The sequence below is a fragment of the Athene noctua genome, chromosome 9, assembly GCF_965140245.1.
Source record: "Athene noctua chromosome 9, bAthNoc1.hap1.1, whole genome shotgun sequence".
Classification (NCBI taxonomy): domain Eukaryota; kingdom Metazoa; phylum Chordata; class Aves; order Strigiformes; family Strigidae; genus Athene; species Athene noctua.
In genome coordinates, this window is record NC_134045.1 from 7800901 (window position 1) to 7826805 (window position 25905).

Consider the following 25905-nt stretch of genomic DNA (forward strand, 5'->3'; position numbering starts at 1 on the left):
CCTTAACTTTGTTACCTTTGTAGCTCATGCCATGGGTGGAAAACAATTAATTTCTTTCTGTGAGAGAGGCAACAATATGAGTTTATGTCTATACAGACACCCAGTGTAGATGACTGTTTTGGGACAGCAGCAGAAGCAGCAGTATGTGTGGTACCTGGTTTGCTGTTGTTGGACCTCTCTTCAGGAAAGAATACAAAATGTCAACAAAGTTAGTAGGGAATAAGAAGCAGCATAATATACTTGGGGAGAAGACAGTCTGCAGTGCTTCAAGTTCAGTGCCACATCCTGCATCTCCTTGAGATGGAGGAGAGCAAACCTGCTCTTACACTTGCAAATTCTACAGTTGGATGGAAACTCTTGACTGGTTTTGGATAATATGTATGTATCTCTCTCAAGTGCATTTATGGTGGCCATTGTGACTGATCGCTCAGTTATTTAATACGGTTTGTAGTACCTCAGGAGGCATAAGGTGGTATGTAACGTGACTGGTCATATTGAGCACAGTTTTATTGTCTGTGGCATGCTGGAAATGAAAACTGTGCTTTTGTCCAGGCTAGTCTTCAGTCACTAAATAATCTCGGGCAATAGTGTTCAGTAGAGCAAAAAATTGCTTTCCTCTTGATAGGAGAAATCAAACTGGCAATATTGTTTTTGAACATTTCTAGTGAGTGGACCTGGGCTGCCTCTGTCGTCTTCTGCAAGTTTCCCCTGCAAAGAAATAAAACCAAGGAGCATTTTATTTTTTGTGTTTGAATAGTATCAAAATACAGTCATTTTTCCTATTTTGCTAGAAGGGGAAAAAAGTTAGCTGCAGCTTGTGGCTGCACTGTGGCTTAGACTTCTTTTTTTCTTTTTTTCCATGAAGCAATTTCAGTACTAGACCACCATGTATCCATTATCAGCCATGTGGAATAGCAGTTAACAGATGAACAAAGACAAGGGTTTATTATAGAATTCTCTGTTTAAAAAGTTACCTAAAACAATACAGGGTTATCATACTTGTAAATACTGCTGAAATGCAGTTTGTGCACCTCCCAGTAGTATTGACATGCTTTAAATTCCTCCATCGCATGGATAAGGCTGACACTATCACCAGAGTTTGAAGAGTGAAGGAGCAGAAAACTGCCAATGGAGAGTATTGTAAATAAATGTGAAACCCTCATGGGTGTAGGGTCTGAGGCACAAAGTCCAAGTGAAAATATTTCCCAAAGCTGGCATGTCATGGTGTATTTTATGTGTTTAAGCTTTGTATACCAAGCCCGTGGCTTGTTACTCTTGAGACTTCTCATGCTGTGTTAGAGCCTTTAAGTCTTATGGGAGACTTCAGGAGTGCTGGATGTTTGTTTCTGTGGTGCTCCAATCTTGCCTGTGTGTTGGTTGCAGAGAAGTTCTGTTAATCAAATTTGGCTACATCTTGCCTCTTGATTTCCTTCCCTTCCCCCCAACCCCAGAAACACGACCTTTCCCAAACATGCACACACCCCCACATGTATACACTAGGGTGGCATCAATGATCATTAGTGTAGCTGCAGAGCAGGCAAAACAGAGTTCAAAGAGATCAGAGAATCACACAATAGCTGAGGTTAAAGAGACCTATAGGTCTTGTCTAGTCCAACCCCTGAAAGCAGGGTCAGCTAGAGTAGGCTGCCAAGGACCATGTCCAGTTGAATCTTGAATATCCCCAAGGATGGAGACGCTGCAGCTTCTCTGGGCAGCCTGTTTCACTGTTCAACCACTGGAGATCTTTCAGGAACCACACCTGCAGCTATATAATTGGTTTTGGGTGTTCTCTGGCAATACATTGTAGAGGACTTTCTGTAAAATCAGGCTTTGAGACAAGAGCTGCAATATTTTTGCCTGTTGGAGCAGAAATTGTGGACCAGAGAATCTTCAGAGACACCTTTTTGGAGATGTTTTCCTTACCTGAAAGAAGACAGATCATAGTTACATGCTCTATGCTACAAGCAAAGAATGACCCACATCAAAGGCCTAAAAGACAGTTTGAAGCTCTAATATAGGGAATTACAGTAATATCTAATGAGTAATTATGATTTTTTTAAAACACAAGACTGGATATCATACATGGGTTATAAGCATTATGGCTTTAGTCAAAGCACATGTGATGTTCATTGTGAAGTGATATATATGATGTTAATATTTTAAGTATGTGATCTCATTGCTAGGAGGGCTGCAATTAGAAAAGTTTAACATCTTTTTCAATAGACAGTTCATGTATGGCGAAGTGTGAGTATGCGTGAGAGTGAACTCGTATTACTGGGCTGAAAAAGAAGTGCTTTATGTGGTTGCTACTTATGTTGTAGAAACAACCTAAAACACTTATGTATGTGAGAGTCTGTAGATCTTACACTATTAATTTGTTTTGGTAAATTCTATTTGATAATCAGACGACAAGTTGTAGTTCTCAAACTTCATTATACTAATAACATGTAACAAATTTCAGGACTTAAAATGTTGAGAAATAGTGAATTGAAATTTAGAAATAATTTTGTAAATTTAGAAAGTGACTTAGACATGCAAACATGAAAATTCAGCTGATATGAGATTTTTTAAATATTATAATTTGTTGTCACTATACATAATTCTACACATAAGCATATTCATGTGGACACAGATAGACATATATCTGTATATTAGAGCTGCCTGCCTGTAATGGTTTCTATGCTGCCCTCCAGCTTTTTTCTAACAGTTCATTAGTGGAGGAAGTCTCTTAGTAGGTAAAATAATTTGCAAAAGAGATCTAAAATAGACCTCTAGCTTCTGCTTCACATGGAAGTGTGTGTTGGTCAGAGTGGAAATTTATTCTTGATTTCTTAAAATGAATATGGAAAAAAACCACATAGCCAATTTTTGAGGTTTGCGCAAAAGAGGTTTAAGCAGTTCATTTGTGTGCCTCAGATAAGACTTTTCTCATCTGAAACAGGGTATTTTATGGATCTGTGGAGTATATTTTCACTTTCTCTAGGACAGTTACATATTAGTAATATGAGTTCTTTAAACTTGAGGGGATATACTGGAATACATGAGCCTAGGTGAACTTAAATAACTTTTCTTCTAAATTATTCCTGAATTTTCTTTTTAATAATGACCAAAAGATGTCACTCCTGAATAAATGTTGTTTTGTTTTGTATTCTTGCAAAAGACTGATCTAGAACTCTAAGCCTGTTGAAATTATTTTGGCAGGCTTTATCCCAAATCAAAGATCATCTGTCTGTCTTGTCTTAATTTTTGACTGGACTGGGTGTGATTTGTCCTCTCGTATCAGTCTAAAGATGGCATAGAACTCAAAATAAGTACTTTTTGATATGCTGATTTGGCAGAAACTTGATCATGTATTTATGTGTAATCACCAAATTGTTATTTCAGGGCAATTTAGGAACATGTCTGTCAATACCACTGATTTGAAACTAGATCTGAACACCGGGAGGACCATCCTTTGTGCAAAGACTATTGATAAACCTAATAACTCATCTTTCTACTTGGGAATAGATGCATGTCTGGCTTAAGTGTGAACTACGAACTAAACTGCTTTCTGGGATTTTATGTTCTACTTTAGCATAACATTCCAGACCTGGCTAAATTGCAAGGGTGCCTTTTAATTCTGAAGCTTTGTGGATAGTTTTATGTCTCATCTGGTGCTGTTAGCTGTGGTGGGTCAGTAGGGCTAAAAGACACCAGAGAGACTTCAGGGATTGCTAAAGGAAAGGATCCCAGTTTGAAGACACACTAGGAGTTGCTGGAGGTCTGATGAGTAAGAAGCAGCCAAATTTTCTGTTGTTTCTCAGAGGTGAATTAAAGACAGAATCCCCCAGAGTATCTTGGTGTTTTAGAAATGGTTCAGTTGACAGTATGGATGCATTCTGCAACTGGATTATCTCAGTATTTCATTACCATGCCAGGCACAGATACAGCAGCCTTTCTCAAGGATGAGAGCTATTTTTAGTTAGGGAAATGGGAATATCCAAATAGCCAGAGGTTTATTTTAGTGCTTCATGCATCATAACTATAGAAAGAGCTTAATGAGGAATCTTGTTGTTTCTCTAAGATCCACAGCTTTGTTCAGTTAGTTAAGGCAACACGAAGGGGGCTGTGTCATTTCAGCCTCTTGGGATTCATTTGCAGCAAACACAGCGGCTTGTGCTGGCTTTCATCCAGCTTTGCTGCTGGCGAAACATGTCTCTTCGGTCTCTTTGTACTCTCAGCTACATGACCAAAATCCTGTTTAGCCAGTTTTTCAAACTGGTGCTCAAACTCTGTCCTTCCCTCTCACCGCCTTTTCTGTAAGAACTGTTTTAGGTTTCATGGAGGTAAATGTACAGAGCAGCTTGTTTGATTCTTCCTCTTTCTCTTCAGTTTTTTAATCTCAGTATTGAATTATTGAACATATTCTTTTAAATATGGAACGATTCATCAAAGCTCTACTAGAGAGACTGATCTGGTGGAATAAGCAATAAAGGGTGGAGAGTGATGCCAATACACTGTGGTTCTTGCAGTCAAAATGAGGACTGGTTGCAAGATGCAAACAGTGGTAATTAACTCTGTATAACTCTGTTGCTATGAAATGAGTAGATTAACAGGGGAGACCCAGGGTGTGTGAGCTTGGAGGAGGAAGTCTTAAGGTGGGGCAGCTTTGCATGCTGAATGGGAGGGAGTGCTATGGAGGGCAGCGTGAAGATGAATGACAGGAGGTAAATAGGTGAGATGGTTTTCATTAGTGGAGTGAAGGAGATGTGAATGGAATTTACAAAATGACAGTTGTGGACAGGTTGTTCGACATGTGAGACAAAAAAATGTAATGTAAATCTGGTACTGGTCTTAACTTGTCCTTAACTTGCTACATTTAGGTGTATGCTGGTTTGAGGTGGTTTTTTGAAATGCTGCCTGAAATTCATAGTGTGAAAAAGGAGGCTGAAGAGGGCTTTTCCACAGGAATGCCGATTTGCTTAACGTATATTTCAGTGTGGCTTTATAAACACATCTGCACTGGTTGCTTTAACTCATTTTGGTACCTGTGGTAGGCTGTATCTATTGCTGTATCTAAAGACTTTTAAGGGTCCAGCATAATCTATAGTAATGAGAGCTGGTCCACAGTTTACCACATACTTAACCTTTCCAGAATTTGGATACATCTTGTGTAGATGAAAGAAGCCAATTCAGGCTAATCTCAAATATCTGTTGTTCCTCTGTGGCAGGGTTATGCTTGCTATTTTGCCTCATGCTCTTCTCCTAGGTGAATCTTCTTCCCATTCATGCTCTGCTATCCCATTCCTCTCCTCAGTTAACCTATGCAGTAGCTGAGCTGTTTTGGATAGGAAGGATGTCTCCTGACTATTTTTCCCACACTCCTTTTGCCCTCTTCTGGAGAAGTACACCCCAAAGTTTGAAAAAAGCTGTTTTTAAAATAGAAGTTTCTAAATAAGCACTCAGCAAGGCCTGCCAACCTCATGGCATTTTATCTAAGGCACTTTAAGTTGCTAGCCTCTAGTAGGAAAAGTAGAATTGTTTTGACATATCGATTGTCCCCTTGGAAAGGGGTTTAAAGCCATGAATGACATTTAATAAATATGCAGTGCAAGTACTTGGGCTTAGTTAAAAATAACAACTCAATAAATGCAGCCTCTCATGCCACCTTTAAACCTTAGTGCACTTGGAGTATTTGGCTTATTGGTGTCCTTATGCAATATTTCACTCTTCGTGTCTTCTCACCAGGGGCCTCTGAAAGCTTTGTTGTGTATGTGTCTGTTCAGCTGTACATTGTGTGGGAAACAGCATCTGAAAAAAAGGTGAATATTTCAGTGCAACAGTCTTGACTTTTACCAACTTAACTTACACCATTTGGCCTGAGCATTTCCTCTCTTGCCCAAGCATTTTTCTCCTTTTGTTTTCAAACTTGGTGAAGACTTCTTGAACTACAGTTCTTATGTTCTGTTTGCAGAGGAGGAGGCTGCATATATTTGCTGCTTCCCTCAAATCGTGTGTGTTGGATTTCTTTTTGTATCTGATCAAAATAGCTCCCTAATTGCACTCTTTATATGGGTTCTTGTGCATCTTCAGAAGCACAGGGTACAAAGGTGAAGGTTTGGGGAGTGTCTTATTACTGTTCATCAGTAAGAGTCTGCTTCCTTTTGGCAAGAATCCCTGTACACCTTCTGGAGTTCCTATCACCATTTCCAATCCATTTTTACACATATCTGCTCTTTACTGTGCCTAGAAGGTAAAACAGTAATAAGACACTACACTTAGTAAGAAGGCAATTCTCCTCATGTCTGTTATTGTGGTGAGAATATTTGTTGTTGGTCTGTGACTATGGCAGTCCCTAGAACTGCATTTCTGAAGTGGTTCCTTTTGAGTTCTCTGGAATTTCCTTCTTTTTCTGGTGTTTACACATCAGCTGAGGTATTTTGAGCACTCTCAGATCTCAATTTTGTGACTTTAAATCATCCTTAAACAATGCCTTGATTTATAGCCTCAGGTTCTTCAAGACTTCAGCTTGTGGTAGGAACACAACCTGAACTACCAATCAGAAGGAAACTGGCTTTCTAAATCTGCAAGAGTTTGGGTTGGTTGTTTGATTTATTTTTTTATTTTATTTTTGGGTGGTGTGGTGTGGGGGGAGAGGTGGTGTGTTTGTTTTTGTGTGTTTTGGTAGTGTGCAAAGAATTGCATTGTAAAGGGTTTTTTAGAGGGGATATTTCACACTTAAAGTTTCAAATATCTTCTGTTTGATATTAAATAACTTCATTTTATAGATGTATTTATATCCGTATATATATTTGCAAATTGAGCAATTTACACAAGATGCTGATGTAACTGCCTGCACGTCGGTTCTCTGTCTTGATATGTAGTAGCCACTACTACAGCATTTCTGAACTCAAATTGGTAGTTGAACGCTGGTTAGGTGTCCAAGCCTAGAAAAGGGTGGGAATTGGATTTGAGCAGTTACATGATTACCAGGCTTTATTTCAAAGTCTGCTCCTAAATCATGCTCAAGACATGATTTCTCCCTTGTGGAGCATTGCCTTTGGGACGCAGATCCTGCAACATTTGTTCACACAGTGAATACTGTGTAGCTGTGGGAGCAGATCATTAGGACATCATCTTTCCCGAGCAGAGACTGTGACTAATGTGAAGTGTCACATGTGATGATGATAAAGCAGCCCTCCTTTCCCCCCATAGACAGGTTAAAAGCCAGCATAAAGATACAAGTTAGACAGTAATTTGCTTTTGGAGGTTGGTCATTCTGGATTTGTAAGGTATTGCTGAGAGCAGTGGGTGGCTACTGCATCACGATGGTAATTATTGCTTTGTTTGTGAGGTGATGCTTTCCTGGGAGGGAGTAGCATCAAGAGGGAAGCTCAAAATAATTATATTTATCTCCTTGAAAGGTAGCTAACAAGCTACTATTTACTGATTTGATACAGGTAGGCACTATAATACGTTAGTTGATGATTATGAGCAAGGAATTTAACATGGGTATGGAGTAATAAAAGGCTAGAAAGTGTTGTAGAAGGGTGGAAAATAACATTGAACAAGACAAAGACAGATATAGCTCTTTCCTCTTGATAATTAACCTATCGGGAGTTATCCATCCTAAAGGTAAGGAATAATTTTGTTTTATCTAGTGTTTGTAACACTGTATCTCTACCAAGAACTTCTCCTGGCTTGAATCAAATTTGATTATAATTTCATTTCTGTAAGTATTAGACCACACTTTGTTTGGATTTTCTTAGCATATAACTTCTGAAACATTAGTAAATCCTAATGGGTAGCTCTCTTCTTTTTGAGGTTTAAAAAAAAAAAAAAAAAATCATTAATGACATAACCGAAGTCAAAGTCGCCATTGGTGAAGAAAGGCTATTGCAAAATCAGTGTTGTGATTGATTTTAAAAGTTGGGTTTTTTCCCCCAAATATTTCATAGCTTTTATTATAGTTACTTCAGATTTTGAACATTACCATTATAATACCATGATCTTTCATATGAATTCATAATTCTGCCATATTATCCTAATTGTTCTTTTTACCATACTGCTGGTGTTCTTATTTTCTATTCTGCAAATGCATATAGTTTATTTGCCTATCTTTATCAGGAGCCCACATCTGTTCTCCATCATGTTTTTGCAAAAAGCTATTACAAGTGCTGAGCTACTTTATCTTCTTAAAAAAAAAAAAAAGTGTTGTAATGATAGTAAGTGCTCATTTTATGGAATTATCTGTTTCAGCCAATACAATGAAATTTTAAACTTTATTTTTCAGTTTAGTCAGCTGGTATCCAGTGATTTGAAAGTACTTGGAAGGAGCTCTTACACACTCTGCAGTGATGGCCAGTTACTCATTCGACAAGTCCTCCACCCAGAAACATCTAAGAAGGTATGAGATCAGATCTGATGCCAAAGGGCAGTACTGTATATTAAGGACATCAAAGAAAATAGTTTACGTGAGTTTGAGATGAACACCACAATTTTGAACTAGCCTTAGGAACGATAGTGTTCCAAGAATATTTAAGATAATCCCCTCCCTGTCTCAGCCCTGAGTAGCAGAGTTCTTGGCGCCTGCTCTTGGAAGTCAGCTACAGTATTGAGGATACCCAGATGAGCATAATGAAGAGTAAAATGAGGAAAGACAGGCTAGAGATAGCAACAATACAAATACTTTGAATTCTGTCTCAGGAAGTGGAAGCAAAGGTACAGGTCTAACATCAGCAGAAGTGATGGAGAACTATTGCTTTGTTTAGGCTTGAGTTAAACCACAGGTCCTGTGCAGAGCCACGGGTTTCTACCAAGATCTGAAATTGGTAGGAGCCATGTGTCAGTGTCCTGTAGAGAGTAAACACACAGGCAGTGACTTGCTCTGGAGACTGGCAGTGGTTCCCCATCAGCACTAATTCAGCAGAAAGTTGCAGCTTACTTGCTACACCGACACGAAGCAGCAGTTCCACTCCAAGATCCTGCAAGGGTTTAGAGCAGGCTGTCTTGCAGGGAGAAGAATCTTTGTGCAGGGTGGTGGTTCTTGTGTTAGCCTGCTTGGCAGGGTCTGCAGGGACCCCGCGGGAATGGGAGCTGCTGACATGGAAGGAGTTGACTGATCAGTTGTATTTTTTTTCTCTATATAAGGGTATTGGCTCATGCTGAGTTTCTACAAATATTCGTTTGGCATTTGTGTTATATTAAAACATAACACTGTGGCTTTTTATGAAACATGCATGTTTATGTAGGGATGAAGCAATTAAGGAGACAGGAATGATATTTAGCATTCAAATGTGATAGTACTTTTTTTGTGGGTAGTTCTTTGTATTCCTTCATGAAACAAATGGACTAAACCAAAACAAACACATTGTAGAAGAAATAATTGTCCATACCAGAGCAAGGAATGGATCTGATCAAGTGTTAAGTCTCTTAATACTGCAATTTTTAATCTTTTTTTTTTTTTCTCCTTCAATCTTTTTCGTTTGTGAAAGTTTATTTCTCCTTCCACATTAAATATTAGTAAGCCTCAGACCTTAGCCCTTGCTATTCTTACCATTCTAAGAAGCATTACCTTGTGACTCTTCTTTATTTACAAAGGTGGGCACTGTTTGGCTAGACCAAAGTGAAACTTTTATATAGTAAGACAGTTGGAGAGTGTGAGAGAGAAAGTAATGAATTAGGCCAGAATCATTTGGTTTACTCCTTGGAAAAAAAGCTAATATCTGAATGAAGGGCGGCTTAAACATTTGTTTAATAATGTTATATCATTAAAGTTCTCATCCACTGCACAACAGTAACGAAGTTGCTTGAAGATATTTTGTACACTGTAACAATATTTATTTAAACTTTATTATCATGTTTTGGTACAATACTGCTTTTCAGTGTAGCCACAAAAGCAAAAATATAGTATTCTAATTGGGAGTATTTATAAAACAGCAAAACCTAGATTACTTTTTTTAATATTTTATTTTATTTTTCTTCCCCTGCAGTCTTCTGTTGCTGTTTTGCACAGGTCTGCCTCTCAGCAGCTATTTGGGTTTGCTCATCTAGAGGTCTAATCCTATAAGGCTATGGAATTTGAACTGTGTTACAAAGGAACTAAACTGGTCTATCGTAGACAAGCTGATGACATGCAACTATGTGATTGAGCTTGCCTCATACAGTCCAAAAATATTAATCATAATTTAAAGGAATGGCTTGTACAAAACAAACTTTTTGCTTTCCCTGTAGAACTTCCTGCTGTCAGACTGCTTCTATTCCTTTTATGATCTGCGCAAAGAATTTCACACTTGCTACCCTAGTTCAGCCGCCGTGAAAGATCAGACTATCAAGACCATGGCAGAATGTATCCTTTTGCTGCAGCTTTTAGACCAGAAACAATCATGCTTCCTTAGGTTGTATTTCTGTGATCATTACAGGTTTTAGTCTTCTAAGACTAAGACATGGTTTTAAAAACTCACAGGTAAAATAGAAGGAATGTTTGCTTAAATGTGTGTTGGGAGTAGGGGCTCTGCTTGTAATTTTTTTTTTTCAATGAGTCTTAACACTGAGTTGTAAACCACATTTAGTAAATCCACTAAAGAAAATAATCACTTGCATTGATACTTAATCTTGAAGGAAAGGCTTAGCTATCAGTAGGCCTTTTCAGCATCAGCTGGCCTGGAAGCTTCTACTAATTGCTGATAGTAATAGTTCTATTGTATGATCCTGACTGAACTGAGTTTAAAACAAACAAACAAAAACCCCAACACTCTACATCTAAATTTTAGGAGGATTGTTGTGGCCTAGATGAATGTGGTTAAAGTTCAGTTATGTTTGAAGTGATAGGAACTTGTTCAGCTTTTTTTTTTTAACTGTTAACACTGAAATGATGTAAGCTATCAATAGTTTTCAGACTGTTGACCGTTAAAGTGAATATTAACCAGTTTATGATCAGAGTAACAAATGTCTAATGGTCATGTGTCCCCATTAAGACCAGTAAATTTGATTACTAGTTTAGTGTTAATATCAGGAAAGCCTTATGACTTGTTTACAGATGATTGTGTGAGTCTGTTATTTTCTATAATCACCTGTTTAGATCTAGGTTTAGGGACAGATGAAACAGAAGAGGACTTTGGTGTGTGGCAGGTGAAAACCATGGTGGCTATAATTTTCAGCATGCTCTCTGAAAGTTGTAGTAAGTGAACTATTAATACAGAATGCTGAAAACTATTTTTTCTGTAAGAATTGGCAGTGGTACTGTCATTCTTAAGTAATTTCTGACCCTGGTTATATTTAAACTTCCTGTTGTTGCAGATCACGTATTCACTGAGCCTGAAACTGTGAAATACAAGTACGAAACAGGTCCTTGGTGAGTGCTCTTGTCGGGGTAGTTTACAACCAAAGATGTGTCTTGTCTGCAGCAAGGAAGGCTTGTGAATATTTCCCTGCGGTGACTGTGAAAGTAGATTGGGTCCTGAGGACAGGAACAATGTATTCAGCAGTCTAGTGTCGCAGACTATAGCTCGTATGTCGAATGCTGTACTTTAGTCTGTCTCTTTAAAGTCACTGCAAGTTAAATGCTCTTTGTTCTCTAGCTTCTGTTTTGCATGGCAGTGAGGCTGACTTATCTTACCTAGTGGTGAAGAAATATTTGTGAACTTTCCCTAAGTCAACAGGGGTAATGGCTAGTGCACCCTATATGCAGCTGAACTACATGGTGCTTCTGAAGAGTGGCCTAATGTGCTGTATTGCCTGTTGGGTTTAGGGAGAGAAGAAACAGAACCGTTCTTTGTTTTCAAATACATTGCACTAACTGGAGAATGAAACATCCTAAGCATAAGTAATATGTATTCATATTTATGACTGTGTTGTAATGATCTATGTTGGATTGTTAAATCTTTCAGATAAAATTAGTCCAGATCCTTATTACTTCACTTTGAGACTGTCTTCCTAGTTTTTTTAAGGAACTGTTATGCGGTGATAACACAGTGCATCTTAGGTGTGGTATATATAAAAATGATTATTGCAGTTATTTTTCCTTTCTTTATTGAAATGAGTAACAGGATTAGAAGACCCTCAACAGCAAATATACTTCTAATTTACAAGTTAAATTAGTTGCAAGCTGACATTTTTGTAAGGTAATGGAAAAACTAGATTTAAAGCTTACTTTCACTTTTTTTTCTTTCTGTGCAGTAGTAAATCCGAAACAGTGGACAGTGAGACAGTAATACGTGCCAGAGGTTTGCCATGGCAGTCTTCGGACCAAGATATTGCTCGATTTTTCAAAGGACTCAACATTGCTAAGTAAGATAATAAGAATTTGTCTTGCTTTATCACTTTGTCTTTAATAGCAAGTTTTAAAAATATTTGTTCAACACACATCCCCCACTAGAGTCCTCGTTTTTACTGTGTTTCCCCACCCAGGCCCCTTCCTACCCCATGGTCATGATAACTAAACCAGCCTTGGGTGTGCAAGAAGGAGTTTTGAAGTGTGTGAAGAAGAAAAAGAGACTCAGTGATTGAAAGCCAACATACGTTCATTTATTGCTAGTACCTGAAGGGAGAAACACCTACTGCATTAATCAAGGCAGAATCCAAGGCATAACAGAAGCTTTAGTTTTGTGCCAACTCTTCAGTATTCTGCTATACCTTGTAAACAGGCCAGACTGAGAAAGCTCTTAAGTGCTGCTTTGAAGAAATTTTCATATGACTGTGTGTGCACCTCTGTGTATACTGTTGTGTATTTGTATAGAGAGTGAGTTTAATTTAGCATACCTGTCACTTAATATATATTCCATATTCTCAACATTGAGAATTTTTCTTTTTTATTTAGTAGTATGAGGAAATTCAAATCTGCATCTCTGAGATGATAGGAAGGGCTTGCAAATTTACATCTGCATAGAAGTTGAGAAGGTGGTGAACAGCATGAGATCTAAGATGTCACTGACGTGGATTCTGCAGTGTAATTGTGTTACATTAAAAGTGAAATTAAATTGTGGATAGTAGCAATTTCTCTTTCAGTCTGTAAACCATGTTAAAGTCTGATTCCTCTAGTATTCTTACACAATTGTTTATTAAATGTATTACAGATTGAAACTAAGTTTATTTTTGTTGGTTTTACCTTCCAGAGGTGGTGTGGCTCTCTGTCTGAATGCTCAAGGAAGAAGAAATGGAGAGGCGTTAGTTCGGTTTGTCAATTCTGAACAAAGAGATCTCGCTCTGGAAAGACATAAGCATCACATGGGTAGCAGATACATTGAGGTAAAACACAGTGATTTGAAACAAATCTTTGTAGAGCAACCTGAATGTTTTAGACTACAGTTTTAAATGAGAATAAACTGCACTTCTGTTTCGCTCAAAGTACCAAATACAGTTCTTTTACATGTGGAAGAGTGTGTGTGTTTTAGAGTTCAATATTGTAATTTTCATATTTGGCTTTTTTTTTTTCTCTGTAAGGTTTACAAAGCAACTGGGGAAGAATTCTTAAAAATTGCAGGAGGTAAGTGATGCTGGAGTTCAGTGTAATTACTAAAGTTGTAGTAAATTTTTTTTTTCTTTCAGCTGAGCACGCAAATGGATAATACAGTAGCTTTTCCTGTTTTGCCTTCCAAGAATACTTGACCCTGTCAAGTTCTGGTTTCATGTAGTTGAAGTTGAGCTATGAGCATTTGGGCTGTGATGTTCACAGGCAGGTTTTGCTGTCTGGGAGGAAGATGAGCCATTGCAGTGGAAGCATCTGTGGATCTTGTTATAAGTTCATGCTAATCTCATCTTTGTTCCAATTTCATTAAAACACGAAACCCTTTCAGGGTAAGGGAGCTTAACTTAAAAATAGATTACTGGAAGCTAGTAGTTTCGGGTCTTCTGTGTGTTTGTTGCTAGCTACTAGCCTCCTGTATTGCTCCCTAATGCTTTGTTGCTCCTGTATCCCATGGAATTGACTGACCAGCATGAGCGTATGTTGTTGGCTGACCGTATGTTGTTTTCTTTCCACCAGGCACCTCCAATGAAGTGGCCCAGTTCTTATCTAAGGAGAATCAAGTTATCATCCGGATGAGAGGCCTTCCATTCACTGCTACTCAGGAGGATGTCTTGGGCTTCCTGGGGCCGGAGTGCCCAGTCACAGGAGGGAAAGAGGGACTTCTCTTTGTCAAGTACCCAGATGGCAGGCCCACAGGAGATGCATTTGTGTTATTTTCCTGTGAAGAATATGCACAGAATGCACTTAAAAAGCACAAAGAAATACTTGGAAAACGTTACATTGAACTCTTCAGGAGCACAGCAGCAGAAGTCCAACAGGTTGTAACTATTGGCTGAGACTCAAAACTTAACAGTTAAAACATTTCTTCTAACACTTGAACACACAGTATGTTGTAAACAACCGTGAAAGTCTATTATATTAAAGATGTCGAGTTCTAGAAAGGGCATTATGTGCTTCCTGATTGTCATGGAAAATTGCACAGCATTGTTTTTTGTTTTTTACAGTCACTGTTTGGGTTTTTTTAACATCCCTCAGATTATAAAGTAAAATAATTGGATAATTTTCTTCTACTTAAAGGTTGAATGAAATCACTAAAAAATACACTAGATTGATAGTATTGTAGTGATGTTTCTTGAAAATCTGCAGTGTTGTCTTTAAATTCTGGTCTCCATGTACAGAATTTCTTTCATTAAATCCAAATCTGGATGCACTAAAACAGATTTTCCTACAACTGCTTTATCGGAAAGTAAGAATTACCAGGATGCATCTGATTTTTGGTGAAACAGCATGAAATATTTGTTTTCCTAATACAATGTTTCACTTTTTTTCCTCTGTCCTTCACCAGTTCCTATTATCTTCTTAAACTGGTAAAACCATTTCATTTTGACACTAGCAACTCAAGCCTGTGAAAAACATCACATACTGCATTTTTTTTTTTCTGCCTGAGATAATATCGAAGGGAACCATTATAAGATTTGATCTGGTCTGTGCATAACTGCTGGCTGTAAAAACTTAATACAGTTACTGTTTCAATGTATGTGACATGAGAAGTCTTTTCCATAGAAGGGATGGGGCAAGGGAAAGACTATCCACACTTGTGGGCCTGCCATTTACCCATAGTACTGTGACATGGTGATTAGAAGAGCCATGAATGTGATGTATACATTGTGAAGACTAAGTGAAATGGCATGGTGAGATTTATTCCCTGCCCCCACCCCCGTTCTGCTCCTTAGAGAGAATGAAGCTAAGACCTCTAAGGAGCAAAACCACTCTGTCACAGTGACCAAGTCTTTGTTTTCATTTCTGTTAAGGAAACCTAGATAAAACATACATGTCCTTCTTCCTCTATGACAGTTGCCTAGGGTCACACCCTAATTTTTTTGCTGCTTGAGCAAGAGATGATTTTTTTTTTTTTAGGGACTTACAGGCTCCTTGTTTGACTAAAGCCAGCTCTCATCTACTTGGTGTTAATACAAAGTAATTACGAACTCTATACCCAACTGAGGGAGAAGATTTCTGGCCTGAAAGGTGCTACAAGTAGATTCCTGAAAAAAAGGCAGCTGTGGAAACAAACTCTAGAGACTGAAACATTATTGACAAAACTAAGCCTTTGTAACCTCTTTTTTGGTACCTCTCTCAGTGGAATGTTTCTTTGTTTCTGGTAATCATTGCTAAATGTGTTTTTCAGCAGTAGGCCCCAACAGCAAGTTATATTCCCATTGCCATTTAGAAGGAGTCAAGAAAAAATAAAATGTTGAGATCGAGGTCTCCTATAGTTGTTACCTTTTTTTACTTTTGTTTTTTTCTTCTTCTTCTTCCAGAAAATCTGTAGTTGGAGATGAGCACTCAGGTTAAAACAGAAACACTTTCACTCAATCAGTCAGGTTTTATGAAGGAATTAGAGCTAGTGTTTTTACTTACTAGTTATTTCAGGTCTTAGTTCTTTTAAAATGACTGTCTTTAATTTACCCTGATTTAAGTAAGAACTGAATGTGACAATATAGGTTTATTAGCCCAAATGTGGTTTTCAAAAGTTCCTTTTTGGGATATTCTAAAATGAACTGTAATCTGTTTTTAACTTTTTCATAACAAGAATAGAAAGGTCTGTTATTAGGGTCTAGCAAATTAAATTTGTAATACTTCCTCTTTCCCCTTCTGAGTTTAAAACTCTCAAATGCCTAACAGGAACTGTCTGCAATAATTTGGTTTAAGAAGGTATTTTTCTCTGATGCTGGAAGTGGATTTATTTAAATATGTGAAAACAGTATTGTGAGAACTGATTTGTGCTCAAATAGATGATGTGTAAATCTCTTACCAGTGTGGGGTTTTTTGCCAACAGGTACTTAATCGATATATGTCAACGCCTCTTATTCCCACTCTCCCAACTCCCATCATTCCTGTCATACCCCCACCATATACCATTGCCACGGGAAGCATACGTGACTGTGTCCGGCTCAGAGGTCTTCCTTACACTGCTGGCATTGATGACATCCTGGAATTTATGGGAGACGCCACAGCTGATATCAAGCCCCATGGAGTTCACATGGTCCTTAATCAACAGGTAATAGCATTTTGCGTGGTAGGGATAACTGTCCAGTGATTGAACAGGGTTAGAAGTCAGGGTAGCTTATCTGTTCTTGGCTGTGCTTCAGGTCTTCTATAACCTTGAGAAGATGCTATGTTCTGTTTGCCTGTCTTTTCATTCCTTCCTTCTCTTCATTTCTTCTCCACTTACACACTTGCTTTTGTTTCTATATGAGTATACATAAGACTCAGGAGGATGAATCTTTTTCTTTTAATGATAGCTTTATCCTGGAGACTCTTAAATAGTCCCTTGTGTGGCAGTCACATGCTGGAAACACACGAGATAGAAATGTCTCATGTTAGATGACATAGCTGCTCTGCCAGCTTCAGGGTTTCTGCTCAATGGTAGCTGTGTTGTTTGAGTAGTGTTTGTGGAAAAATTAGGTTTTCTAACTTGATTAGAGACTTCTCAGGCTTTAAAGGAAGTTGATAATTAAAAAGTGTGTTGTGGATTTATTTTGACATAATCATAGGGATATTTTTTCCCTGTTGTCTTGTGTTAAACTGTATTAGCCACAGAAATACTGAGGTATTAAAGAAAACAAATACAGAGATCTACTATATTTGTCATGCTTTTTTGTTAAGAAAGCTTTTTTAATATTTTATACATACAGCAATGTCTGTCAGGTTGCAGGAAATCAGACCTGGAAATCATTTTTTAATGTAGCTATGGACTTTACTAAAGCATGTCTGAAGCTTTTTACTGTTGTACTATTACCTAAAAAGTAGTTACAGGGAAGGCAAAGCCAGACTCTTTCTAGAGCTTCACAGCAAAAGAATAAGAGACAGTATTAATAAACTGCATCAAGGAAAATTCCAATTGGGTGTAAAGAAAAAGAAAAAAAAAAAGTCACAGTGAGAAATTAGTTAAGCACCCAGACAGGTTCCCAGAGTTGCTGTGGAATCTCCACCCCTGGAGATGCCTACATTTCAAGTGGAGAAGGCCATGAGTGGCCTGATGTAACTTGAAAATTAGCCCTGCTTTGAACAGTGTTTGGATTAGAGGCCTCCAAAATTTGCTTCTATGCTAAATTATTCTCTCTTTCTTTCTACAAAAGGTGGAAGTAGTGTTGTGTTAACTGGGCACTGGTTACACAAGTCTTGCCTTTCTGCTGCTCTACTTCTAAAAATAGTTGTCGAGTTACTAGTTACTGGTGCCAGATGAGGAAGAACAATACAGACTTTCAGTAGTCATTTGATTTTAGTACTTTCTGCATTTCTTGTGCTCTGGGTGTTTTAATAACAGATTGACTTATAATTATTTCCCCCCCTCCCCTAGGGACGACCATCAGGTGATGCTTTTATCCAAATGAAATCTGCTGACAAAGCCTTTATGGTGGCTCAAAAATGTCACAAAAAAATGATGAAGGACCGTTATGTGGAAGTATTCCAGTGTTCAGGAGAGGAGATGAACTTTGTTTTAATGGGTGGCACTTTAAATCGTAGTGGCTTATCCCCACCGCCATGTAAGTTACCATGTAAGTCTCCAATTCTTCTGCTCTCTGCTGCTAAAGGCTGATATGTGGTAGGTGCTGAAGCTTTGTGGCCTTTCACCTTTTGACTTGGGTTTTGCCGTGATCAATAATCATCCATCTGTATACATGCTGAGATTGGAATTGTCCCCCTTGGGCAATAATGGGACTGATCAGAGGCATTTTTATTGTATTTTCGGTGGTGAGTAGAGGGCAGCAAGGCCTTGCCAGTGAAATTGTTGCACACTTTGCTTTTTATGGGTGTACTGTTCTTCTGAGCTCTGCAGTAGACTTGCCTGTAGTGAAACCTACTTGGAATTAGAGGGATTTTTAAAAGGGGGAGGAATTCTCTATTCTAACTGCCGATGAATGCTCTTGCTATCTTGCCTTAGAGCATTGAGAAGGTACTCTATGGGCTTACATTTGAAGGAAAATATGATATGATAACAGACCATAGAGTGGTGAAGTTGGAGGGATTTTTTGGGTTTGTTTTATTGAAGATTACAGTGAACCTTATTGTGGAACTATAATGGAACTTTTCTGTACCATTCTAATTAGTCCCACTATCAAATCACAAAGCAGATACCAATGTGTATTTGCAAAATAATAAAAAGCTGCCAAATATAGTATATAAAACCAATTTGACTGCACACCAAGCCAAGCTTAATGTTCCTGTACAAATCAGGTATTTGTTCATCAAAATGCATCAGACTAGTGATTTAGTAGGGTATTCTTTTTTCCATTTGCTATATCCTAAAAACGCTTTTTGAAGTTGCAGGAGGCTTATACATGAAGACTTGTGGTCAGCAGTTGTGGATGCCCATGTGTAGATAATATTATGGTACTTTTGTCCCACAGAGTACAACTTCTGTTAGAAAGAACAAAGGGTGTGTTGGTGTGCACGCCTGCTTTCTCTATGCACATGGCTTTATGCTTTCTTTGAATAACTCTGAAGTTCCCTGCTTTCCATTTACATATGGACAAGGCTCCTCAGCTCTAGGAGTTGTGAACTGTCGAGAATTGCTCATTTCAAATCCCCCAGTTGTCATTCATGATGATGTAGCAGGGGTCTCCAGGGGAGAGGCTAGAGAGCAGTCTTTGCACAAGTATTCTTTAATCGTGCCCAGATGGTATTAATCACATTGGGATGACTAATTCCTTTCTTACAGCAGAGATCTCCATTCTGATTGTTTTTTGTTGCTGTGTCCTGGTTTGTCTTTAGGTCTTTCTCCACCAGCTTATGCTGCTTTCCAAACAGCAGCTGTGATCCCAGCAGAGGCAGCGCTTTACCAGCCACAGGCCCTCTTGCCAACCACCAGGACTCCCCAGGCCTCTGCGGCTGCTCCTCCAACTGTTACCTACTACCCAGCTCAGGCTGCTCAGCTTTATATGAATTACACAGCTTACTATCCCAGGTAACCCCTAGGCTTAGCTGCTTCTTCTGACACTTCATCTCAGTGGAGCAGGCAACTGTGTGGTCACCTGTGAACAGCTCTTAAATTTGTACTTCTGGTGGAGATAATCATGGGAACTTGATGTTCATCAGCAGAGGCAGTAGCCATTTTAACTGATTCTCTGTACCTTGTAATGAAGTTTGGGTTTGCTGTAGGTTCTGTTTGAATATCACGGTAATGTTGGTCTAATATTTAGCAGTGTTTTTGGCATTGGGGCAATGTCATCAAGGCGGTTCTGGTTTTTGGCCAAGTAAGGAGCAGTGTCAGTACATGCCTCTACCCTCATCCTTTAGTTTTGTACTAAAAAGACTTTCCATACCAAAAGACTCATCATCACTGTGTAATAGGCTTGATTTCCTATATCAGAGAGACCAAAGGACACTGTACGTGTGTAAGCAAACCAGAAGATCTCCACCTTTTCCCTTCCCATAGATGGTATCAACATGGCTCACTGATACTTGGGTCCATGAGAAATAGCTTGTTCATTGATAGTTCCTAGGCTTGTGACACTTACTAGCCTGAGTATCTGGTGAATTGCTAGACAAGCCCTGACCAGAGATACTACTTTACTCACTGTTTTGTGGTTCAGAAGTACCAAATTTTTGTCCTTCCCTGCTTTTCATACTACAATCCCACCCCTCTCCTTTTTTTCTTTATGGTTTTATTAACAATCTTAGAACAGTTCATCTGCAGCTACTGTTTTTCTCCTCTCCTGTAAAGTCCTGTAAAGTTTATGTCCTCAGTTACAAATGTTTAGTTATTCCCTCCCTTCTTTAAAAATAAACTATCAGATGCTGAAGAGATGAAGAAAGTCCACAAATCAGTCTACATCAGGGCTGCTTGCTTTTCTGTAGTGTTTGGGCTTACTCTCAAATTTAAATTTTCAGTTTAATCTCTGCTTATTCTGAGTACTAGAACCAGTTACTGGTTTTCATAACTACTTTGCCCCTCTTTCTTTCAGTCCTCCAGTATCCCCTACCACGGTGGGGTATATTGCAGCTCCTCCAGGAGCTGTAGCTGCTGCTGCCACTGCCACCCACACTCCGATCCTGCCCCAGCCTGGAGCTTTAGTCCGTATGCAGGGCTTGCCGTACAACACAGGAATGAAGGAGATCCTCAGCTTCTTCCAGGGGTACCAGGTTAGTATAATGTCCCTCTCCTTGATATTGCCTTTGGACCTCCAAGTAATGATCAGTGGGGATCAAACTGAGCAAGTGAGTGCTTTTGGAAACTGCTGATCACTGTGCAAGCTCCATGTTGTATATTTAACTGGCAGATCAAAGTGTAATATACATTTGCCTTATTTCTCATATAATAAATATATCCTAATTTGAATGCAGTGATTTAGTGTCTAGGGTTAGAATTTGACATGGGGCTATGAAGGGGCTGCCAGAGAAGGGTGAGGGCTGCCAAAAGTTTTCACTCCTGGCCACTTTTTAGTGGGAGCCCTAGGTCGGGTCAGTGTTTGACCTTCAAGACTTAAGCATTAAAGTTGATTGAGAGCAAATTTCCTAGTACAAAAGTCTGTGACCTAGGTGTGGTGACTTGCTTGCAAATGGAAAGAAACAGATGCCTCTGTCAGACACCCTTTCAAGGACTAATTATTTCAGTTACAGGCAGAAACATTCTCCATGGAAAGTGCATTACATTGGAACCTAAAGGAAAACTATTTTCCAAACTATTTTATACTGATAACAAATAATCTATGTGTTAGAGGTAACTTCAGTCAGTATGTACTGATTCAATGCTCTTATCACTGAGCAAACACAGAAACTTACCATGTTGAGGAACTTTTTTTTTGAAAAATGGCACCATGTACAAATGCTTTTTTCGAACAGCACTTAACTTGAATTCATGGAATGGGTGTTTCCATATCTTCTGCCTTTTAGTCTCAGAGGATGTTGTATCTATATCCATTTTTTGACATAACATGTTTGCTAACAGGAAAGAAAATTGAATACGGTGTATTCTGGTGCATATTTAATTTCTGCAGACAACAGCACTTACACAAATACCAAGTCTGCCCTTTTGGTCCTACTCAGAAGTCCTGACTTAAAATTCTCTTTGTGCATCTCAAACCACTGTTTTAAGTGATATGTGTGAAAAGAAGACAATTTTTGTATGTTTTTCCTTCAAAATTATGTCAGTTGGATAGCAGTGGCATTGCTAAAGGGTAAGATAAAGATTTTAATGCATAGCAGCAGTTAATACAGAACATTCAGGCATGGTATGTTTTGGTGGTTTTGTTCTGTTTTTTTTCTTTAAGATTCTTGAAGGATAGTGGGCTTTATAGAGCCAGATGTCTGCTATGTAAACAAATGTAGACTGAGAACAGATGTTTAAATGTCTTATGTTCCGAGTGTTGAGTATTTGGAAGATACAGTGCTCTACCTGTTGTGGCTTCTTTTCAAATGTTACATTCATGTTTGAAAGTAGTTTCACATACTTCATTTTTCAGTGGAAAAATATGAAGGTTAGCTTATTAAAAGTGTGATGAATTTTGGCAAACGTTCAAAAGAAACTCAATGTCATTGTATTTTAGGACTTGTTTTTCAACAGATATCTCCATAGTTCGAACCAAATTCAGTTACTTGTAGCTTTCATGTTTTCCAAATAAACAGAAGTAATCATTCATCTGTTACTTCACCATTGATATTTTACCTTTTTTTTTTTTTTTCTTTTTCTTCCCCAACTGATTGTGGGTTTTGGTGGATCGATGGTGGGTATATTAAAACCTTAAGTGAGGAAGCTTATTTTCTAAATTGAAATTCAGCTAGAAGTGGAGGTGCACCATTGTGACCTGAACCTGTCTGTACATGGAACAGGTCAGTGAGAATGTCTAGTAGCTCTGTCTTCCACTAAATCTTCAGTTTAGTGAATCTGGACTTTGGGTCTAGTGCTAAATTTGCACTTTTCCTTGTTTCTGCCTTTGGAGAGTAGTTCATAGTGTTTGTATTGCATTAATGAATTAAATGTTTCAAATGAATAGAAATTTTGCCACAAGGTGGAAAGTATGTTCTTCTGCGACCTCCTGTCATCATCAGTTACTGTTATTAAATTGGTCACCTCTTTGATTTCTTTAGAAGGTGTTGTCCAATGAGATGGGGTTCAATATCTTATAAAGGAGCCAAGGAATTTTTTTTGAATTGTTCTTGGAATCCCGCATGTGGTAATCCTAGTTTTATATTTGCTCATTCCTTTAGGGGAAAAAAGAGGTGGTGACTTACTGTATTGGGACAATATTATGTCACTGGAGCAATAACTAATCTTTTTCTTTTTTTCCTCCCCTTTCCTCTCTCCTACATTTTTTTTTTTTTTTTTTTTTTCATTTTCTGCTGCTGCCCAAGGATTTATTGCACGATGCTTCTGCTCGTTTATAAAGTGAGCCCCTAATAATTGTCAGTGGTTTGGGCATGGTTTTAATCTCTGTATAACTATTTGATGTTGGTATTCAACGGGCTTCAATGTCGGTATTCTGGGAACCAGATCAGAGATGCTGAGATTGAAGGGTGATTTTTGTCTTTGTATGTCCATGTCTGAAAGGAACAGGTTTTAAAGTTCTTGCTTTACTCTCTTCTGTTTTCTTCTTCAGTCTCCGTGGGCTCTGTATATTGCATGTATGCACATGTTGCTGCTTAAGTGAAAGCACCTTTCATACCAGACCTGCCTCTTAAGAGATAGACTTTGCTTATCATGGGCTTCAAAAAGCTGGTCTCAACATCAGTACATGCTTCTGATAATAAATAATTAAAAATCTGTAGATCAGCTTTTTAATTTCAATTTTATCTGTGCTAGCCTCTTGTTTAGTGCTTTGGTAGCTTGACTCCTCTTTGTAGTTCTGCTTTCTTGTTTTTATTGTTGAAACGTGTTTAATGTATCTTGCATTAAACAATCTTGAAAAAGCTGGGATTTTAAATCTTGGAGACTGTAATTTTCCCCATCACCTTTCTGTATAATAGCATAGTGTACTGTAATCTTCAAAGAACTAATATTCAAAGAACTCTCTGATTCAGTGATTCATGTTCAGCTGCTTTTTAGTTGTACTCTAATGTAACAGGGCCATTGATTTGACTCCATATACTAATAGCTAAAGGATACTTAAAACAACAAGAACAACAAAAATCAAACCAACCAAAACCATAACAATAGAAGATCCCACCATACAATGCAGATAGGACAAGGGGATGACAGTAGTTACTCTGACAGGTGCTAAAGCACCAGCTGCTCAGCAGATAGTGGTGTTTGGGCATTACATTGCAGTAAGGGGTCTATGGATGTTTACAGGAAACTTTCCTTAGTAGTAATTACATGCAACAGACAGAGCGTTACCTTAGGCCTTCACTAGAGTTGTAGAAGCAGTGAGAGAAATCAAATAAACAAGGAACAGTTTTAGTAGTTGAGTGATGGATTTACATGAAGTTGTGCATATGAGAACAAAATTTTTCACGAAAAAGTATTTTTCATTATTAACTGGTTAAATCCTCTATGGATTTTACTCTTTAGCCACTAAATGAATCAATTTCTAGTGTCCAAATAATGACCACTTTTTTTTTTTCTTCTTATAAGAATGCAGGTTTCATGCTAACACTGACAGAGTTGGTATTCTGACAAGAATTAGGTTTATGTACAAGTAGATGCAATTTAACTGTGCTCATGGTCTCAGCTGACCAAAAGCTAATTTACAACTGTTTTCTTAGTTTGGGCAGCTACTGCTAAATGCATTCTGAATCCTATTTCTTAGAGGTTGGCATGAATGTAAAGTGAATTCATGTCTGCCTGAAAAAGACTGTGTGGATTATTTCTTAGAAAGGAGATTTGCTATTTAGGTGTATGTTTCATTGAGGACTAGTAAAAAAATAAACTAGAAGACGACTAATATTTAGGGGCTATGGTTACCATCTGAGCTTTATTTAAAGCCTCCTGAATTTGCTGAAAAGAGCTAGGATGGAAATGTAGGAACTTCTTTGTGTACATCTCTTAAACTTCTCCTACATAAAAACAAGTAGTATTCTTTAAACCTGTGCTGGTTTTAGGTGCCTTTTATCTGCAGCTGAAATGAGCTTTTGCAGTATATTAATCCTCCAAGGCTTCAGAGACTCAGAATTCAAGGCTCATTGTTGGGGGGGAGGAGGGTGGCTTATGCTTAAAACAGTGGTAAGGAAGTGAAGGGAAGTGGATGGATGGCTAAATTCCAAGGGCATTAACAACATTTCTCTCTTGTGTCAGGACAGCAGGCTTCATTGTTACTTACTTTTTAGGGATTAGTTTTTTTTTTTTTCTGAAATGCATGCTTGAACAAAGAAGTATTCTCTATTTCCTATGGGTTTCTTTTGAAATCTGACACTTTGTAGTCTGAGAGGGATACCCCCCCATCTATGTGCCTATTCTGTGCATAGCACCTTCTGACTAGGGAAGGGAGAGAGGATGTGATAGAGGAAGAATTCCCGCTTACTGGTATTTGAAGTAATCTGGCAATATAGACATTATTATATGCTCACCTCCATGCACTTGGAATAGAGTATGCTGTTTGTTTTGCTTTATTCCTAAACTTATCTTCCACCTGGAAATGTTGCTTGTGTGGAGAAAGCATCTGTGAGACTGGGTCTAGTAAATTAGTAGTTACTGTTTCTGTCTGTTGCCTCCCATGCTTGAAGCAAGAGACTAAGTGGCACCATCTTCAAACTGAGTTTTTGAGAACAGGTATTACATGTTTCACTCTCTGTTCCACAGAGCATTCAGGTGGTTGCCAGTGCTTGTATCAGCACTCTTAAGGTACAGCTGATAGACTTTATTGGCAAAGCCAGTTTGGGGTATTTCTCCAGACTCTTGTGCTGAAGGTTGTAGTTACCTAGTCATCAAATCTGATTTGTTCTAGACTTACTGTTTCGAGACTTTTTTCCAAAGTCCAAGATTTGGGTTTCTTCCCTTGGGGAACTGTTCTGTGGTAGAGTTTACCAGGAGTTTAGGCTAGAATTGCAGTTGCAGTCATGAAGTGGCCATTTTGCCACTTCTTTCATTTCCTCTTCTTTCATTTCCCCTGCTTCCTACCCCCCTAGTGAGGGCATGTCTAAATATACTTTACAATTTTAGTTTTGTTTTTAGCAAGGGATTTTCTTTTTTCCCCGGGATTGCTTTGCATATGCTGTTTTTAGACTGATCTTTGAATGTCCACTGTAGGAACTGCAAAAATGAAATAGATATCAGTGTCTCACCGGTTAGTGACCGGGTTAAATCTGTGCACAGTCTGTGAGGGGACAAGAACAGTCCCATATTACCCTCAACATAGCAGGTATTTCTGAAAGAAATAAAATAGTTTGAAGAAAAAAAAAAAAGTACAAGGAGAGAATGTAGTATGCTAACTCTTTATTAACCAGTCTGTCTCCTGATTGCTATCTTAAACTTTGCACTGCAGTAAGCATAGCAGATAGTCTGTCTGAAGGTAATTGTTGGT

At 38.3% G+C, this 25905-nt stretch overlaps 1 protein-coding gene across 2 annotated transcripts in view; it reads left to right on the forward strand.

Annotated features, from left to right (window-relative positions):
- The window catches only part of ESRP2 (epithelial splicing regulatory protein 2), a 44592-nt gene that overhangs the window by 12091 nt on the left and 6596 nt on the right, over nt 1–25905 (forward strand). Inside the window, exons 4-15 of one of the 2 annotated variants that reach the window (XM_074913150.1) lie at nt 8273–8386; nt 10213–10327; nt 11060–11158; nt 11278–11332; nt 12157–12267; nt 13092–13224; nt 13420–13462; nt 13961–14262; nt 16284–16505; nt 17808–18006; nt 19223–19415; nt 20416–20593. In XM_074913150.1, coding sequence (XP_074769251.1) covers nt 8273–8386; nt 10213–10327; nt 11060–11158; nt 11278–11332; nt 12157–12267; nt 13092–13224; nt 13420–13462; nt 13961–14262; nt 16284–16505; nt 17808–18006; nt 19223–19415; nt 20416–20593 — 1764 coding nt within the window. The remainder of the gene's footprint in view (nt 1–8272; nt 8387–10212; nt 10328–11059; nt 11159–11277; nt 11333–12156; nt 12268–13091; nt 13225–13419; nt 13463–13960; nt 14263–16283; nt 16506–17807; nt 18007–19222; nt 19416–20415; nt 20594–25905) is intronic. The other variant, XM_074913151.1, reaches the window with a different exon arrangement.